This window comes from Podarcis vaucheri (assembly GCF_965113315.1).
Source record: "Podarcis vaucheri genome assembly, chromosome: 6".
NCBI classification, from domain to species: Eukaryota; Metazoa; Chordata; class Lepidosauria; order Squamata; family Lacertidae; genus Podarcis; species Podarcis vaucheri.
The window spans coordinates 98,533,644-98,554,337 of record NC_138764.1 but is presented as its reverse complement, the minus strand read 5'-3'; the positions used below and the strand labels follow the sequence as shown (position 1 = coordinate 98,554,337).

Here is a 20,694-nt window from a genome sequence, read left to right as displayed (position 1 = left end):
TATAGCCTTGCTGGTTGGTCAGAGCCAGTGTGGTGTAGTGGTTAAGAGCGGTAGACTCGTAATCTGGGGAACCGGGTTCGCGTCTCTGCTCCTCCACATGCAGCTGCTGGGTGACCTTGGGCCAGTCACACTTCTCTGAAGTCTCTCAGCCCCACTCACCTCACAGAGTGTTTGTTGTGGGGGAGGAAGGGAAAGGAGAATGTTAGCCGCTTTGAGACTCCTTAGGGTAGTGATAAAGCGGGATATCAAATCCAAACTCTTCTTCTTGTGAACTAATCCTGCTTGCGAGTTTCTCACAGTCTTCTGGTTGGCCAGTGTAACTGCAGAAAGTGTCTCACAACACTTGTGAGTTCCAAAGAGTAACAACAAGTAGAAGCTAGAGACTGCACACAGTCGCCGGTGGCATTATGTTGTTGTTGTTGTCGTCCAACTCTTCATGACCCCATGGACCAGAGCATGCCAGGCCCTCCTGTCTTCCACTGCCTCCCGCAGTTTGATCAAACTCATGCTGGTAGCCTCGAGAACACTGTCCGGCCATCTCGTCCTCTGTCGTCCCCTTCTCCTTGTGCCCTCCATCTTTCCCAACATCAGGGTCTTTTCCAGGGACTCTTCTCTTCTCATGAGGTGGCCAAAGTATTGGAGCCTCAGCTTCAGGATCTGTCCTTCCAGTGAGTGGTGGCATTATAATGCAGTGCAAAAATGAACTTGCCAGGCTAAGAGACAGGGGCTAATGCTAGACAAGATATTTAACACTACCAACCAGCAAGGCTATAAAGAATGCTGTTGACCCCATCTTGTGCCTTCTCTCTATTTTCTCAGGAATTCAAGCTGACCTCCCTTTAAAACCTTGGCTAATTCTCCTTTCAGTTGCTTCCAGACTGGTTATAACACAGGTGTGATGGCCTAGGACTCAGGCTGGGACTCAGAACCAGAGGAGACTCAGTCTGCACCGAGTCCTTTGCCTCAGGCATCATCTGAATCAAGTCTGGGGCCTGATCCTGAAGAGTCCCAGTCTGCACAGGTTCTCCTGCAACAAACACCAGCTGGGCCGAGTCAGGGGCCTGAGCCTGCCCTGGCTCCAGATGTAGCGATTACCTCGTTGCCCTCAGCTGGGCCATCACTTACAGCTGCTTCATTACTGGTTTGGTCAGGGGAAGCTGAGGTGGCCCCTGGATCTAGTAACCCACCGATGTCTCCTGAGCTGCAGAGACTAAGGTCTGAGAGAAGGAGAGACCTGAGTACTTGCAGGAGGAGTGCTTGCCTTTGGGCAAGACAGGGAGGTGAGTCGCCAGGGGATCAGGACCGGCTGTTACCCCGACAAAGATAAAAGGCTGTCGGACCCTGCCCCAGGTTGTGGGAGCAACATTGCTGTGTGCTAGATCCTGCCTGAGAACCTGTACCTGTCCTTGCCTGGTTTCCTGCCTTGGCCCTGTCAGACTGACTCCCAATGGAACCTTCGGATTCTGGTCCAGTCCTGGACTGTGTTTCATGGGTTACCCCCAGGCCCAGCACAACACTGGAGAATGAGGGACTGAGGAGGATGCCCATTGCAGACCTTAAAGGCTGGTGCAGGGAGGGAGGGCGCTTTAAGTACAGTCATACCTCCGTGAATGTTCGCCCCCTCAATCGTCCATTTCGGTGGACGTCCGCGGCAAACCCGGAAGTACTGGAATGGGTTATTTCCAGGTTTGGCACTTTGTGCATGTACAGAAGCTCTAAATTGTGTAGAAGTGCGTGCGCAGAAGTGCAAAACTGCTCCACGCACACGTGCAGAGCGACGCTCTTTCGAGCATCTCTTTCGTCGAGCGTCTGGGGCTCCGGAACGGATCCCGGACGCTCGGCGAGGTACCACTGTATCTAGTTCTCAAGTTGTATGACTAATATTTCTAATCACATAGTCGTGTATCTTGCATCCTGTTTACATTAACAGTGTCTTTCTTGTGCCTAAAAATGTATATACATTAATTGCATCTTGTGCCTTATTATTACAATATATTATAAATAAACTCCATTGTGCAGTGAATTCATCAGCCGGTGAATTTTTGTGAGGACTTAAAGAAACAATTGCAAACTGCTGCAGAAATAAGGTGAATTAAGCTTAATATTGGAGAAATGAGGAACTGATTCAGCCATCCCTAGAGGATAGATTTAATCTATACATTCCAACTAAAATTGTGTCCCCCTCGCACATGTGCTTAGCCCCAGAAGCAACGCTTCCATTGACAATATAACAAACACTGACAATATTCCGTTGTTGTTGTTTTTTATTATGACAATTGATTAAATTGTATTGGCTGCCTCTGAAATCAGTAGGGGTGCAGTGCCTCAATTAACCAGCAGAGGGCTCGGCGACGTGTTTGGCTCTCATCCTTTCTTTCCAATTAGAGGCACACTTCAAAATATGGGTTACAATGTTGCATTATGACTCCAAATGCATGTATTCAAAAAACAACAACAACCTGACTCTGCAATTCTCCTTTCCCCTCTCTGGGCAGGGGAACTAGTCCTGGCTGTTTTGCACTTCCCTGGGTGCAGGAGAGAGGACAGGGCAATGGTTGCCCAAAATGCGACGCTACAGCTCTTGCTTGAGCTGTGAAAAGAACAGCCCAGCTAAGGATCATAGATGCTGTAATGCTACCACCTAGTGAAGGAAAAGGAAGTTGCCATAGGCTTCTGGCAAGTATATCCAGAAGAGGCAAAACTGTGGTTTGTGCTCCAACTGCCACAAGTCGTGAGACAGTATGGTGTAGTGGTTAAAGGACTATGTAGTGGTTGGGAGTTACTCGTGCGTAATCCTGCTCCGTTTGAGCATCGGATTGCCTGGTTAAACCCTCCGGACTACGCAGCCCATCTCAGCGTGGCTGCCCTTAGTCACTTGTAGAATCTGTCTGTGGGCGTTTCTTAAAGCGCTGCCAACATAAGAGTTGTTTGACGCCCAATCGTCTCCGCCTCTCACTGCGCGGGAGTCTCCTGCGCAAGGTGGGCGTGGGCAGCGGGGTGCTTGGGCTCTCCTAGCTAACTTCCAACGAAGAGTCCTGGAGCCCCTGCACCTCCCTGTCCCGTTGCTCTCCTGGATCCCTGGTGTTACACTCATTCTCTTCCCCTTCCTCCCGGCTGAATCTCCCTCTAGCGCTTGGACCTTCCCCTGCAGAATCAGAGACCCTCTCCTTCTCCCGTGCCTCTGATGGCAGTTCCCCGACAGACTAGGACTGGGGTGGTGGTGGGAAGGTTCATAGCCAGAAAGCTCTTGGGCCCCTGTTGCACTCTCTCTGCTTAATGCCTAACCTACTTCACAGTGTTGTTGTGACAATAAAAATGGAGACGGGGGAGAAAATCGTGGGTTGCAATACAGTGGTGCTGAGTAACATGTCCCATCAGCGCAGGAAATTGTCTTACATGATCTTCTGGAATTATAGATTTGGAAGGCAAACCAACGGCCATCTAGTCCAACCCCCTGCAATGCTGGATATATACACATTACAATCCAAAATATCACTTTGTGGCCAATTTTCACTGGAGGGTTATTCCACAAAATCAGCTCCATGTGAGTCAAAGGGTCAAAGCATGCAATGCACCTAATGATCCCCAAGCATTTCTGGTTTATTATAAGTGAATGAGATATATATGGATATTATGGGACATCCATTTGTAAGAGCCGGGTCATCCACTGGTCATCTGCACTAAGAACCTTGTCAACAGGAATGGAGAACCTGTGTCCCTCCAGACTGGTTGCTGCACCACAACTCCCATCATCCCTGATCATTGGCTTTCCTAACTGGGGCTGATGGGAGTTGTGGTCCAACAATATTTGGAGGACCACAGGCTCCTCATCCCTGAACTATAGGATTCCATCTGTCCACACCAGGTGAACAGAGTAATCCTCTAGCTGAGGTGTTCTGTTGGGAGAAACTAGCAGGGGGAGGGAAAGAAGGAAACATTATTTTATATATCAAACGAGCCTTAAAAATCATCCTCATTGTGGGGAAAATCTGGGCGAAAATGCCAGTTTATGTTTACTGTACACGTGTATAAAAGAATTTGTTGTTGTTGTTTAGTCGTTTAGTCGTGTCCGACTCTTCGTGACCCCATGCACCAGAGCACGCCAGGCACGCCTGTCTTCCACTGCCTCCTGCAGTTTGGTCAAACTCATGCTGGTAGCTTCGAGAACACTGTCCAACCATCTCAACCTCTGTCGTCCCCTTCTCCTTGTGCCCTCCATCTTTCCCAGCATCAGGGTCTTTTCCAGGGAGTCTTCTCTTCTCATGGGGTGGCCAGAGTATTGGAGCCTCAGATTCAGGATCTATCCTTCCAGTGAGCACTCAGGGATGATTTCCTTCAGAATGGAGAGGTTTGATCTTCTTGGAGCCCATGGGAGTCTCAAGAGTCTCCTCCAGCACCATAATTCCAAAGCAAAAAGAGTTAAGACTCACAAAAGGCTGAATTCCTAGATAGAACACATCTGTGATGTCATTTCCTTTGAACTTCTGTGGCGGGAAACTCAGACAAAGGATTTTAATGCTTAGTATTTCCTCCTTGCCTCAGATTGTCCTCTTCTTCATCTGCCTGCTGATGAAGATGGCTGTGTCATTTGTTCTCTCCTGAGAGCAAACGTCATCTTAGGACATTTTACTATGCAGGAAGTAACTTAGAAGTATCACTGCTTGCCTCGTATTTTTCACTGTACGTTGCTGAATCCTGGCAAGACTTAAATGTAAGTAAACCTATTTTCTTATGCTTCTTATAGTCTGTAGGAGGAAAAGAGGGTCAATCCAGACTACTGGGGCAATCCGGATAAGCATATTTAAGGCTAAGCAGCCTAGTCTCAAGTTTCCGTTTTACTCTGCAAAGGGATGGTAATATTTTAACTCAGAAAAAAGATCTAAACCTCACTCGAGGGAGAGTGGGGAGATAAATTAGGTTTGATATATCCTCTCCTACTTCTCAAAATCCACCCAAAACTCATAGCCCCTTCAAACAGTGCTAGTTTAATAAGCTCTACCACTGGCTATAGAGACGCGGGTGGCGCTGTGGGTTAAACCACAGAGCCTAGGACTTGCTGATCAGAAGGTTGGCGGTTTGAATCCCCGCGACGGGGTGAGCTCCTGTTGCTCGGTCCCTGCTCCTGCCAACCTAGCAGTTCAAAAGCACGTCAAAGTACAAGTAGATAAATAGGTACCATTCCGGCGGGAAGGTAAACGGTGTTTCTGTGTGCTGCTCTGGTTCGCCAGAAGCGGCTTAGTCATGCTGGCCACATGACCCGGAAGCTGTACGCCGGCTCACTCGGCCAATAAAGCGAGAGGAGCGCCGCAACCCCAGAGTCGTCCGTGACTGGACCTAATGGTCAGGGGTCCCTTTGCCTTTATGTGCTAACAGGAATCTTGGAGTGGAATCTAAGGGTGGAATGTCAGCAGCAGGATGTCAGGGTGGAATGATGCAGCAGGATGTCAGATGCATCCTGCCATGTCTCCCACACCCCTTTGGTCTGAGATGCTCTGGCACTGCCCACGCTCCCTGTACCACCTTCCCACTTTAGCCAAGATACAGCTATGAGCTGGGGCTTTACTGGGTATTTCACAACTCCCGCCGCCACATTTATTCCTGCTGCCACCACAGATAACTCTCATCTGAACACTTCGCTCCTAACGTAGCCAAGAAGGAGTGTAATGCAACTGATTTATTAAAACCAAACACGGGGTTCAGGAGAACTTTGTGTGGGTTTCAAATGTTTCTATACCTTCTTTGTTACTTCATTCCAACCGAAACGATGACTATTGTTCCTATGATGCTAATCTAACCAACCCAACTTCATATTCACCAACTGTCACGGCCATCCTGCACATCTTGGCACCTGCAATTCCACCCTCCGAAACACAATTCCAGCTCTTTCCACTAGTCACCAAAACTCAACCGGTGCATCACTCACTTGTCAGCAGCTCCCGGCTGGTTGCCCAGGAAAGTATAAAGATAAGGAAAAGTTTCTTACCGTCCTTTTTTATTTCAATCTTTACAGAAAGAGGCTATAGAGGGCCAGGGACTTCGATGCATTTTAAATAAAAGCACACATTCTACTCATGTAAAAACACAATGTTTCCTGTGGGCCGGATTTAGAAGGCAACTGGGCCAGCCCCAGCCCCCGGGCCTTAGTTTGCCTACCCATGCACTGGAACAGCCTTTCTCAACCTGTGGGTCCCCAGATGTTGTTGAACTACAACTCCCATCACCCCTAGCTAGCAAGGACAGAGCTCAGGGGTGATGGGAGTTGTAGTCCAACAACATCTGAGTAGTCCAACAACATCCCCGCCCTCCCCAGCCAAGACTGGGCTCAGGGCGGCTAACAACCAATAATAAAAACAAGTTGATTAAAATACAACTTAAAAAACACGATTAAAATATAACATTAAAACATTAAGATGCAGCCTTATAAAATAAGTAATAAATGTTGGAACTGTAAGGAAAAGGAAGACACTTTTTATTATCTGAGGTGGGAATGTAAGAAAGTGAAAGGCTTCTGGGAAATGATTTATAATGAGATGAAAAATATGTTGAAATATACCTTTATTAAAAAACAAAACCAGAAGCATTTTTACTTGCTATTGTAGGCACTGACATTAAAAGATAGGATAAAAAACTGTTTTTATACGCAGCAACTGCAGCAAGGGTATTATTGGCACAGAAATGGAAGCAGGAAGAACTACCGACGAAAGCGGAATAGCAGGTGAAACTGATGAACTACGCAGAATTGGATAAAATGACAGGGAGAATTCGAAACCAGTGGGACCAGAAATTCTTGAAAGATTGGAGTAAGTATACGAGTTATCTGAAAGACAATTGTAACCAACTGACTACGCTTGTAGGACTACAAGAAGTTTTGTAAGGAGAACTATATGAAATATTGCAGAAGAGATTTATGTGAATGGATTTTAAGTTATGGATTATTAAAAGGATAACAAATGTAAGATTAAGAGATGAGGTTTGAAAATCATTAGACGTGGTTGGTGGAAGTCTCAGGCTAAAATAGCCAAAATGTTGTATAAGATGAGATGAGGTGATATGTTCTGTTTGGAAAATATATGTAAAAACTAATAAAAAAATGTATATTTAATAAAAACTTTGACATAACTAGATTTTCTATAGCACATTGTCCAGAATGAAAGAGCGCCTGTCACCAACCAAACCTCCCCGTACCTTAAGATCTCTAATGGGAGGCCTTCACCCTCTGAGGCAAGATGACGGAGGGTCTACCAGAAGCAGGACCTTCTCAGTGGTGGCATATTCTCCCAGAGTGTCTTTACTGCACTAGGCAAAGGCCGTTTGATTTTCTGAGCCTTTCAGATACAATTTTTACCTTGCTTACTGTTTTATGCTGTTTTTGTGATTGTCACCCTAGATTTAATTTAAAATTATTTTATTGTTTCATGTGAACCACCCTAAGAATGTAATTGAAGGGTGCTTTTAAAGAAACTTCTAATAAGGAAATCATGCCCCCCTCCCTTTAGCCCTCTTTTCAAAATGCATTTTCATACAATGCCAGTAGATGTCAGCATGTGACTGCAGATATAGGGAGAGAGATCTAGGTAGAGAAAGAGAACAGAACTGAAAGCTGGTTTCACCCATCACTTTCTGAGTAGCCGATAAAGCGTTTGCCTAAGGCTGCATAGATTTGCAACAGCAACTTTATTGCTGGCTGCACCACTGAGCCCAAAAAAGGATGAATTTCACTTCTACACAGCTACCAAAAGTAGGGAAGTGTTGCCTTCTTTTGCATCTGATCACTAAACACACACAAAGAGAGGGGGGAATTGCATTGGCCTTACAGCTGTCAATATCTTAGGAACATACAAACACAAAACCTTCTTTATATTGAATCAGACAAATGCTCTGTTTAGCAGAGTAGGGCTTACACTTTCTTTCCCAGCCCTGGGATAAAGATAAAGGTAAAGGGACCCCTGACCATTAGGTCCAGTCGCAGACGACTCTGGGGTTGCAGCGCTCATTTCACTTTACTGGTCTAGGGAGCTGGCATTTGTCAGCAGACAGCTTCCGGGTCATGTGGCCAGCATAGCAAAGCCGCTTCTGGCGAACCAGAGCAGCGCACAGAAACGCTGTTTACCTTCCCGCCGGAATGGTACCTATTTATCTATTTGCACTTTTATCTATTTGACTAAGCTATCCAGCCTCACTTTCCCTCCCAGACAGGGAGGTCCATGCATTAGTAACTTCAAGGTTGGATTACTGCAATTTGCCCTATGTGGAGCTGCCCTTGGGTCTGGTTCAGAAGCTCTAGCTGGTGCAGACTGTGGCGGCCAGACTGCTGAAGGGGGTACCTGGCTGACAGCATGTGACATCATTGCTAAATCATCTGCCCTGGCTGCTCATCTACAGTAAGAGCTGTTCGACAGTGGAATTTGCTGCCAAGGAGTGTGGTGGAGTCTCCTACTTTGGAGGTCTTTAAGCAGAGGCTTGACAACCATATGTCAGGAGTGCTCTGATGCATAGGCGCCGACTCCATGGGGCCTGAGGGGGCTCGAGCCCCCTCAAAAAAAATTTGGGGGGGGCTCAGCCCCCCCAATAATCTCGGGCGCCCTTCCAGCAGAGCGCCGCCGCCGTCCCCCGCCTCCTCCCCACCTGCTCCCTCGCCAGCCAGCCGCGCGCCCTAGTCGGAGAGCCCCGGCCGTCCCGCGCGAGATTAGGGAATCCCCGGGGGCGGGGGCTCCTACCTCGCTGCTTCGCAGCACCACCGCCACTGCCAAGGCACTGCCGGGGGGAATTTCCTTCCTCCTGGCGGTTTCAGCAGTTTAGGGCCGGAGCGGAGGGGGCTCGCCCTCTCTTCTCCGGCTAGCCCCACGTTTCCCGCATATCAGCTGTTCCGGAGCTGATTAATAGGCGCAGCACGCTCTCCCCTATTCGCTCACGAGGAGGCGGCGCCACTTTATTTGCATATTCATGAGCTTATTTATTATTCATGAGCTTTCCCGGGCCCCCCCAATATTTTTTATAAGTCCGCGTCCCTGCTCTGATGGTGTTTCCTGCTTGGCAGGGGGTTGCAACTCGATGGCCCTTGTGGTCTCTTCCAACTCTATGATTCTATGATTCTATACTGGCAAGCCAGGTTCAAGGTTCCTTGCGTTAATTGACCAAGCCATGAACAACTCAGCTCCAAGGAACCTCGGGAACCCGCTGAACCCTTAAATCTCAGCTCAGTCACTGAGATCATCTGCAGGAGTATCGCTGGCCATTCTGTTGATGGGGCTCGTCTGACAGCAACAAGAAACTGAGCTTTAAGAGCCATCAACCCAGTATTGTGGAATACTCTGCCCATAGAGGTTCAGCAGGTGTGTCAAGTTTCAAACATTTGTTCTATTCCTTCAGGCTTATGCAGGTGATTAAGAACACCTCTTTCCATAATAGTTCACTGCTTTCTGGTTTTAACATTTTAGTATGGGTTTTATTGCATGGTTTCATGTATAACTCTTGTAAACCACTCTGATTTTTTTTTTAATGAATAGTGGTCTATAAATAAAATAGAAAAATAATAATGTTCGGGTACATTCATCAGATGAAGCTCCAGCAATCTATTATTATTTATTATTATTATTATTTTAAAAATATACTTTTCAAATTTATACATTTCACTAATTTTATACATTTCACAATCATTTTGACATTTCAAAACTTGACTTCCTTTCCCCTCTTTATGCAGTTCCTTAAATTTTTAACATCTTCTGCATATCCAAATTAACATAATTTGCTCATTTATTAATCTTCTTTTTTAAAAAAAAACAGCTTGCAGGTTATTACAATAATCCGGCCAATGTTTTTAATCTGTTTACAATTTATCTGTAAATATTCAATAAACCATTTCCATTTTTTTATTTAAAAAAGTTTGTTATTTTTGATTTCTTATTCTTTTGGCAAGTTTCATCATTTCTGTATATTCCATACGTTTTTGTATCCATTCTTCCTTTGCTGGGACTTCGGCTTCTTTCCTGCAATCTTGAAACTGGTTTTATAGCACTCAAGTGTTCAAAGCCAGCGGTGACCAGTGGGGTGGGAAGCAGGAAGCTCAGTGGTAGCTAAAATTGAAACCAATGATAGGCGGGTTGGACTAGATGACCCTCAGAGTCCCTTCCAACTCAATCATTTTATGATTCCATATCCATTTCTTTGTTTGGGGCCTGCTTCTTGGGAGAAAAGCAATGACAAATCTAGACAGCGTCTTAAAAAGCAGAGACATCACCTTGCCAACAAATGTCCGTATAGTTAAAGCTATGGTTTTCCCAGTAGTGATGTATGGAAGTGAGAGCTGGAACATAAAGAAGGCCGATCGCCAAAGAATTGATGCTTTTGAATTCTGGTGCTGGAGGAGACTCTTGAGAGTCCCATGGACTGCAAGAAGATCAAAGCTATCCATTCTGAAGGAAATCAGCCCTGAGCGCTCACTGGAAGGACAGATTCTGAAGCTGAGGCTCCAATACTTTGGCCACCTCACGAGAAGAGAAGACTCCCTGGCAAAGACCCTGATGTTGGGAAAGATTGAGGGCACAAGGAGAAGGGGACAACAGAGAACGAGATGGTTGGACAGTGTTCTCAAAGCTACCAGCATGAGTTCGACCAAACTGCAGGAGGCAGTGGAAGACAGGAGTGCCTGGTGTGCTCTTCTCCATGGGGTTATGAAGAGTCGGACATGACTAAACAACAACAGCCTCCCTGCTGAGTTCTGCAAGGGGGAAAACTGAGCCTAAGGAGGAGGAAGCTGAGAGCCAGGGCCACCCCCTAGTCCACTACCCTGTAGTGTAGTTTGAATTTCCTGGCAAGCAAAGGATCTGCGAGTGGTTCACAATATAGTATGATGAAATACCACCACCCCAATTATTGGAAGCTTTAAACGTATCCCATAATTTGGGCATCCCAAACTCACTTATGCTGGGAAAACTTTTCTAAAATTCTTTAACTTCCCATAATTGATCTTCGGTCAATTGTGGTTAAAGGTAAAAGGTAAAGGTACCCCTGACCATTAGCTCCAGTCACAGACGACTCTGGGTTGTGTGCTCATCTCACTCTATAGGCCGAGGGAGCCAGCGTTTGTCCGCAGACAGCTTCCGGATCATGTGGCCAGCATGACTAAGCCACTTCTGGCAAACCAGAGCAGCGCATGGAAATGCCGTTTACCTTCCCGCCGGAGCGGTACCTATTTATCTGCTTACACTTGACATGCTTTCAAACCGCTAGGTGGGCAGGAGCAGGGACCGAGCAACGTAAGCTCACCCTGTTGCGGGGATTAAAACCGCCGACATTCTGATCTGATCGGCAAGCCCTAGGCTCTGTGGTTCAGACCACAGCACCACCCGTGTCCCCTTCAATTGTGGTTACAATAGATTAAATACTATAGTGTGTGTGTGTGTGTGTGTGTGTGTGTGTGTTTTAATGGTTGCTAGGAACTGCTGCTCTATGATGAGTGAACTACAGAGCCCAGAATTATCTAAGAGAAAGAAAATACTTGAAAGGAATAGTGCAGGGGTCTGCAACCCGTGGCTCCGGAGCCGCATGTGGCTCTTTTACACCTTTGCCGCGGCTCCAGGGCGGATACTAGCGAGGGGAGGAGGCGCATTGTGCGCCCCGACACTCCCCACTGTGGCGGGCGCTGTACTGGCTGTGACGTCGCATGTCCCGACATCACTTTCCCGCCCGCTACATTGAAAGGGGGCATGTACGCTGGTCACTGCATTGAAAGGGGGCATGTACGCTGGTCACTGTTTTGAAGGGGAGTGAAGAACACACACACCAAAAAAGGTAACTTGTTAATTTAATGTTTATTTCTATGAGGAGTAATTCTAAGGGGTCAAACAAAGAAATAATTAAAAAAGTGACAAAAAAGTTATTTTTATAATGACGAGTTTTATGGCTCCCAGTTGTTTTTTCTTTGGAAACGGGTCCAAGTGGCTCTTTTTGTCTTAAAGGTTGCAGACCCCTGGTGTAGTGTGTATACAGCCTTAGATAAGAAATGTTTTAATCCAAGTCTAGAGCAGAAAATTGCAGTTATATCACAAGGATAAAGGAGGATACATTTTTTTCTATTTCCTAGTCTGGATTGGTGCCCATTGAAAAGTGAGTGGATTCCTGAGGATGCCCCTGGACCTTGAAGTCTTAACGGGAAGCCCGATGGGGAAATGAAATCACCATCCCAAGTAATATTTGTCATTCCCTGCAGACAAGGCCAGGCCCTACAGAGCAAAGCGGTCATTTCAGACAACAGTTGCAGCAAAATGTCTTGGGTTGGCCCTGCCTGAGGAACGTGGCTTGGCTCACTTACTTGAGTCATGCGGAACAATTTGCTGCATGAGCATTGCAGTGCGACGTGCTTGCTCTCTGTATACACAGAAGTAAAGGAGGACGCCACAAGCCATACAACCGAACCATGTTATATGGTGACCCAGTTTGCGTCTTGGTGGGCTTCTCAAAAGCTGCTGCATGGATGGTCTCGGAATTGTGCTAAATGTTTTCTCAGCCCCTTCTAAATCTGTGTTACCGTTGATTCTCTGTTATGGCCACAAATGTCACACTTTTCCAAAGAAGGTAAAACTGTCAAATTGCATCGAGGCAGCTAAGAGCCGACTGACTTTGCAAAGGTCTGTTTCAATTTAGATCTCAGTGAAAGCCAGGAGTCAACAAAAAGGCATGAATTAAATGGGAGCAGACAAGGCCCCGCTTCAGAAGTTCCTCTCCAACAGCCAACCACCATCACTAAGCCTCTCCTAAATTGAGATGATCTTGCCAGCTCTCTAGCATTGCTCACTTCCAGTTCCTTCATACGTATCATGAAGATAGTTAGAAAAAGACTTTTCAGTATGGAGCTCAGATTCCCCCAAACTCTCATATTTCTCTCATATATATATATATACGAAAGCAAATATATATATATATATATATATATGGTTTTGGTGTCTTCGGGTGTCTTCCCGTGTAAGAGTCGGGGTGTCTGTGCGACGTTTCGACGAGGTCTCACTCGTCATCTTCAGGCTGGTGCTTTCGGCTTCTTGTTACTGGAACAGAGCTCGTCGAAACGTCGCACAGACACCCCGACTCTTACACGGGAAGACACCCGAAGACACCAAAACCTGCATTCCTGTACCCGTGAAAATCTACGAAAGCAAATATATATATATATATATATATATATATATTCAATTTTACAGTATACAATTGAATTAAAACATTAATCATAATCATCAGCATTTAGGATTCCGTGAATGCTTAGACTTCCTTCCACCACTCCATGGTTTCCAGTATCAAACTTTTTCTGCTGCAACATATATTTTCTCTATTTTTCTTGAAATAATCCATTTTCACCTAAGTTTTTAATACATTACAAGCATTACCCAATTCCTGCCAAGGTTTTTAATTGTCTACAGTGTACCCTTAAGTAAATTGTAATTTTTTCCCCATTCCTTATTAAAGCTTCTATTTTTCTGGTTTCTGACTTTCCCGGTCATTTTTGCCATTTTATCGTAGTTCATCATCTTCATCAACCATTTGTCTCTGGTCAGGACTTCATCTTCTTTCCATCTTTGGGCCAGTATCATGTGCGCTGCTGTCATCAATATACATCAATAAACGTTTCTGCTCCTTTGCTATCTCTGCATCTAAAATTCCTAATAAAAATGCTTCTGGTTTTTTCACAAATGTTATTTTAAACATTATTTTCAACTCATTATGTATCATTTCCCAGAATGCTTTTGTTATCTTGCACATCCACCACATCAAACTCTCATATTTCTGTTACTCAAACTATTGCAGGCACCGAAGAATTGATGCTTTTGAATCATGGTGCTGGAGGAGACTCTTGAGAGTCCCGTGGACTGCAAGAAGATCAAACCCCTCCATTCTGAAGGAAATCAGCCCTGAGTGCTCACTGGAAGGACAGATCCTGAAGCTGAGGCTACAATACTTTGGCCACCTCATGAGAAGAGAAGACTCCCTGGAAAAGACCCTGATGCTGGGAAAGATGGAGGGCACAAGGAGAAGGGGACGACAGAGGACGAGATGGTTGGACAGTGTTCTCGAAGCTACAAACATGAGTCTGACCAAACTGCGGGAGGCAGTGGAAGACAGAAGTGCCTGGCGTGCTCTGGTCCATGGGGTCACGAAGAGTCGGACATGACTAAACAACCAAACAACAGCAACAACAAATCATTTTCCTTGCAATTCTTCGAGATAGAGCAGAATCCACTGGGAAGTTATCCAGTTCAACCACAGCGCATTTCAATGGGGCCTGCATAGAAGAAATTCTTGCCCTCCTTGTCCTACTTTTGATGTCAGCTACCAAAGGGAGTTTATGCTTTTCAAACCCAGTCACAAGTGTTAGAGGAAACCTTCCATGGTGATTCTTACCTTTGTACAGTAGGCTACATTCTAAGGGCACACCTTTCTATTCTCCATCCAGGGAAGAGTGAGTCGCAATCGGATATTTCAAAAACACTCAAGGATGTGAACCAGGGCCAATAAGAGGCATGGCTACGGGGAGACCTGAGGACCAGGCAGAGGCTTGGAGGGCCATATTTGGCTCCCTGGCCAGATGTTCACCCTGCATGACAGCCAACATCTGAAATTTAGCAAACGTCAACGTTGTCCTCTTGTTCTCTGAACACAGCCACAAAATAGACCCTTAACCAAACCAGTTTTGAAGCCAGCATAGTAAGACCCCTTCCTTTGACTGCAATAGATGAGGAAGTCATTACAAAACACCTGCCCTCTCAGTCCCCACCTAGACTGCAGTGAAAGGGCTTAGGAAGTGTGGTAGCTTTGCTACAGGAAACCACTACAAATCCAGGGTGTGGAAGCTAGAGTGGTGACTGGGAGTGGCCGCCGGGACCATATAACATTGGTCCTGAAAGACCTACATTGACTCCCAGTATGTTTCTGAGCCCAATTCAAAGTGTTGGTGCTGACCTTTAAAGCCCTAAACAGCTTCGGCCCTGTTTACCTGAAGAATTGTCTCCTCTCCCATCATTTAGCCCGGACACTAAGGTCCAGCTCCGACGGTCTTCTGGTGGTACCTTCACTGTGAGAAGTGAAGTTACAGGGAACTAAGGGCCTTTTCGGTAGTGGCACTCACCTTGTGGAATGCCCTCCCATAGATATCAAGTTGTATAGATACCTATACAACTTTTAGAAGACATCTGAAGACAGCTCTCTGTTGGGAGGTTTTTAATGTTTGATGCTTTATTATGTTTTTATGTGTGTGGGACGACTGCCCAGAGTTGTTATTGTTGTTGTTGTTGTTCTTAGGATATTGACAAACTGGAATGTGTGCAAAGGAGAGCAACCAAAATGATTAAGGATTTGAAAACCAAGCCTTATGAGGAATGTTTGAGAGAGTTGGCTATGTTTAGTTTGGATAAGAGAAGACAGAGATTAAAGCCATCTTCAAATACCAAAAGGGCTGTCACATGGAAGAGAGAGTAAGTTTGTTTTCTCCTGCTCTGGAGGGAAGGATTCGAACCAATGGCTTCAAGTTACAAGAAATGAGATTCTGACTAAACATCAGGAAGGACTTTCTGACAGTAAGAACTGTTGGACAGTGGAAGGCTCTCCCTCAGGAGGTTATGGACTCTCCTTCCTTGGAGGTTTTTAAGCAGAGAAGCTGGATGACCATCTGTCATGGATGCTTTATTGAGATTCCTGCATTGCAGGGGGTTGGACTGAATGACCCTTGGGGTCCCAATTCCACTGTTCTGTTATTCTGTTATTCATATTCCTATACAGTGGTACCTCGGGTTAAGAACTTAATTCGTTCCGGAGGTCCGTTCTTAACCTGAAACTGTTCTTAACCTGAAGCACCACTTTAGCTAATGGGGCCTCCCGCTGCCGCTGCGCCGCCGCACGATTTCTGTTCTCATCCTGAAGCAAAGTTCTTAACCTGAGGTAATATTTCTGGGTTAGCGGAGTCTGTAACCTGAAGCGTATGTAACCCGAGGTACCACTGTACTAGTTTACCTAAAAAGAGATCATGGGTTCACTGACCAGGCCAGTAAAATGCTATCTGGGTTTGTAATTCTAATTAAGCTGTAGGGTATTTAAATAAATACAGTAAAAAAGCTCAGGAAAGCTCTTGGCTGCAGGTCGCAATTCTCCACCGAGACAGGGTGGTCTCTGCTTAGCGAAAGGAAGGCGAGTCTTCGGTTTCTGGGATGCGGCTAAATGGCACTCCTCCTTGACCAGACACTTTTGCCTTCTCTTTTCCTGATGATTTTAAAATGCCATTAATTAAGCAGATCGCTCTGATTGGACGGCTGCTGAGTCCCGGCGGGCCCCTCGCTGCCATATAATGGGCAACTTGGGCAATGATTAATATCCCGCCCCCGGTCAGGGCACCGCGCGGTGCCAGCTGGCTCCGGAGCGAGCGAGCGCATCCAACAGGACCAGCCTTTCTCTCTGTTAGGAGAGGGACAGCAGAAAGCGCGACGAGCCGACGCCGCCGCCCCAAGCTAGGCAGAGAAGTGGGGAGGCGAAGCGGAGAGAGACACCCCACCCCCGCAGCAACCACCCAAACACTCCGGTTTGGATCCAAGAGGGAATCGGGCGAAGCGAGAGCGCCGCGAAGCCCCCGGCTCCGGATCCCAGACGGCAGCAGGAAGGAAGAGGGAAGCGCGCGTCCGGAGCGCAGGAGCGGTGCGCACAGCTTACAAAGGCGGTCAGCGCCCGATCCCGGGAGAAGACCTCAGCACCTGGACGATCCTCGAGTGGGGCACAAAGCCAGCCCTGGAAGGGGCGTGCAGGACTCTCCCTGCCCCGAGGTGAGGCACGGAAAAGCGAAGGGGGCGCACGTCTTCTTCGCCCATCCCGGCGCAAGAGCGCACGCCCCGGGGTCCCGTAAGAGGGCCGCGGGGCTCTGAGCGGAGCAAAGCGGGCACCCTCCTGCTCTTCATCTACGCGCAAAGGGGCGCACGTAGCTTCCCTCCGGTCCCCGGCCGGCTCGGCGCTGTGGAGAGAGCTCCGACGGGCGGCGCCGCCGATGAGCGTGGCTCCGGGCGCGCAGCTCTTCGCCAGCTCGGCGGAGCTGCCGGAGAAAGCCATGGCCGAACTCAAGTCCTTGGGCGGAGAGTCGTACCTGGCTCTGGCGCAGAGCTACAATCAGACGGCGTTCGCCTACGGCGCCGTGCGAGGCGGCGAGGCCGGGCGCGGGTACCCCGGCGGCGCGGGCGGCCTGGACTTCCATGCCGCGCAGTTGGGGAAGTCGGCGGAGAGCAGCGGCGAGCAGAGCTGCGACGAGGAGGACGCCTTCGACGGCGCCAAGGAGGGCAGCCCGGCGTTTGAGCGCGACGGCAAGCTGAAGGCGCCCGGTGCCCTCGGGGGGACCAAGAAGCCCAAGGAGCAGCGCTCGCTGCGCCTCAGCATCAACGCCCGCGAGCGGCGCAGGATGCACGACCTGAACGACGCCCTGGACGGCCTGCGCTCCGTCATCCCTTACGCGCACAGCCCGTCGGTGCGCAAGCTCTCCAAAATCGCCACGCTCCTCCTGGCCAAGAACTACATCCTGATGCAGGCGCAGGCCCTGGAAGAGATGCGGCGTCTCGTGGCCTACCTCAACCAAGGCCAGACGCTCAGCACGCCCATCCCGGCCGCGCTGGCCCCCTTCGGACAGTCGGCCGCCGTCTACCCTTTCACGGGCGCTGCTTTGGCCAGCTGCCCCGAGAAATGCACTGCCTTCCCCGGGGCCACCTCTGGCCTTTGCAAACACTGCAACGAAAAACCTTGATGTAGCCGTTTGACCTTAGAACAAACTCCAAAAAAACCCCCCACCCGACTTCCCTTTTCACTCCATCAGCCCCGCCTTCTTGCCATCAGTTAAGTTGCAATTTTTTTGCTTCAGCTGCTTTCCCGGCTTCTTTTGCTTTCCATCGTCTCCCCTGTGAAAATAATCCGGATTCTCCTTCCTCACCTTTCCATACACACATGCAAACCATTTCACCGTCTTCCCCAAACTCTCTGTAGATTCCCCCCCCCTTTCCTCTCTCAGATCTGTCATGGATTAATTTTGTGCATAACTTTTTATTGCTACTACTATTATTATTATTCTCGTTTTGAGGCTGCCTTAAGCCAGGCTTTGAAATATGTCTCTATACCTAGAGTAAAAGAGAAGGGGAGGTTTTGGAAAGGAAACTGCAGTGAGAGTCTCTCTGGAATGAACCGACTTGTGTACAAACTATGCAATGTTTACAGAATGCAAAAGTTACTAAAAATGGAAAATATCCTCCAGATATAATTGGCAGTATCTGTACAATCAGACATTCAAATGACACCTGATCTTTCTATTTTATTTCATTTTCATTTTGGGTGCTGCTTGTGAAATTCAAGAATGCTTCTTAATGGGTTGGTCAACTTATTTATACACACACACATATTTTTAAGCATTGAACCCATTCTTGGACTTTTGACTACAGTCTTTCTATTGTACGCTGTTGCCTGCTCTCTCTCTCTCTCGCTCTCTCGCTTTTTCTCTTTTTTGCCTGTTTCTGAGCTTTGGCAGGACCACTTTTCAAAGTCGGCCACACATCTTGGTAAACAAGGAAAATAAAAATTCATTGAGCTTATTTATATGTATTTATAATAAATAAAAAGGACATCAGCTAACTTGGGTTCTGTCCTAAATCTCTCAGAAGGTCAGTTTGCTAAGCAAACCAATCCTAAAAAGAGACATGGATGGCACTGAACTGAATAAATCTTGCACCCTCTTCTTAAACACTGAGGGCATAACCTGGCCAGATTTAAGCCCTCTTGTTGATTTCAGTGGGAGACAATTAAAATGAAGAGTTGATTCTTCCACTGAAAACGAAGAAAATTATACCTGTGCATGCTTACACCCAAGTAACTCCCATTGAACTGTGGAGGACTGGCCGCCTCTTGAGTGAACAGTCATGTAAAATTGTCTGTGTGATTGCATAAATTTGGATTCTGCCCGTAGGAAGCAATTTTTTTCCTAGTAGTTGGTAGTAAGTTTTGCTGATTTTAAGTGAAGTTTTATTGCAAGGAAAAGATATTTTGAATTGGAGTGGGACAGATTTGCATGGGTAATGAGGATTCTTAACCCCCTGCTCCTTTCATGGGAAGGGTCCACAGGTCCCTGGCAGCACACCTGCTGTGCATGTAGAAATTCCCAGGTTCAATTCCCGGCTTCACCAGGTAGGTCAGGGAGAGATCTCTGCCCCAAATCCTGAAGATTTTGCAGTCAGTGTAGAGACAAAATTGGACCAGATGGACAGCTTCCTATGTTCTTACTCAACAGTAAGTCCCACTGAAGTTTTTAGTTAATGTGCTTATCTTAGCTCTGCACCCTTATTCAGAAACGTTGCACTGAAATCTATGGAGCATCCTTTTAAGTAAGTATGTTTAACACTTGAGTATATGTTTAAAAAAATCTGTTTCTCTCTGCATTCAAGATCTTTAATCTTCCACAGCTGTACAACCTACAAACCTCCGAAATCCAACGTAAGTACATTTGTGTGACCTTTGTCCATTGGAAATCAACAGTGATTGGACTTTGGGTCAAGTTGTGTCCGAGTGAGAAGCACTGCTTATTTACCTCCCCAACCCCACCCCTTTGCAACTGAGAATGAAACAGAAGTGAGAGTTGAACTTGATGGATCGGCACAGTTGACCAGCAAGTTCTTCCTCCTGGAAGCTGCAGGGTACGCGGAGGAAAAGGGAGATGGAGATGGATTTTAAGGAGATGGAAACCAACGAGGTGGTGTCCAGTGTCTTAAGAGTACGATCCAGTGGTCTACAGGAGGGAAGGCAGGAAAAGATTATGCAGTTCCGTGTGGGGAAGAGCAAGACTTGCACAGCTAAACGTGCGCCATCAGCTGTGCAAAACAGGTTTTTGCGCATGGGAACCAATGATCTTGTTACAGTGCACATTGCTGGGAAGGTTGCATTTCCTTGCAACTCTGTTGTATCTGCAATTTGTTTAACCAACAGTCATGAATGAAGCCTGTAGATTGGGCTGCTTACCTAGATACGCTGCCCAGCCTACAGTTGCAGTCTTGTGCACACTGATTTGTGCTGAATTCAGTGAATCCTTTTCCCAGACTTGCAGCCTTAGACTTGATCTCTAGTTCATTTAAAGGGACGGTCTTCCTAATCAATACAGCTCAAAGCAATTGTATTTTTGTTCCTTTACTTGAAATACCATAGTTCTCATTGAAGTCAGGAGGACTTAGGATTGGCTAATATCTTGGTTTTGAATGGTTTCTTGGACTTCAGGCACACGAGAAATGGCATGTATTACTAGCAAATCGACCAGGCAGTCGATTCAGCCCATTAAAGACTACTATGATTAGCATGTACTTAAATGAGCTGAAATAGTTGGTGCACCCAATAGTCGTGTCTTTGGTCTTTCAGGTCTTAAGACGTGGCTGGTTTGTGAGTCATTGTGTTACCGCCTTTCTAGTTTTTGCCTCATTGATAAGTGATGCCGAGTGAACTTTTGGGTGGGGAAAGCGAATGCCTGGGTTTGGGGGGGATTTTCAGGGGTTTCCAGTGCAGTCATAATAAATACACACTTTGCGATTTGCGTTCAGATAGGAGAAATCTCACCATTCAATGTCAGAGCAGCCGCACAAATTGGTACAATGGAAGCCTCGGGGGCTTGATCTGTCCAGGGCTATTTAAGTTAGAGGTGGGGGGTGTAAGTATTTA

General features: G+C 46.9%; 1 protein-coding gene across 1 annotated transcript; it reads left to right on the top strand.

Annotated features, from left to right (window-relative positions):
• The first annotated feature begins 16,221 nt into the window (after window positions 1-16,221).
• BHLHE23 (basic helix-loop-helix family member e23) lies at window positions 16,222-18,580 on the top strand. Its single transcript, XM_082226487.1, has one exon. It carries the CDS (start codon window positions 17,012-17,014, stop codon window positions 17,753-17,755), a length of 744 nt encoding a protein of 247 aa, XP_082082613.1. The 5' UTR covers window positions 16,222-17,011; the 3' UTR covers window positions 17,756-18,580.
• The last annotated feature ends 2,114 nt before the right edge of the window (window positions 18,581-20,694 follow it).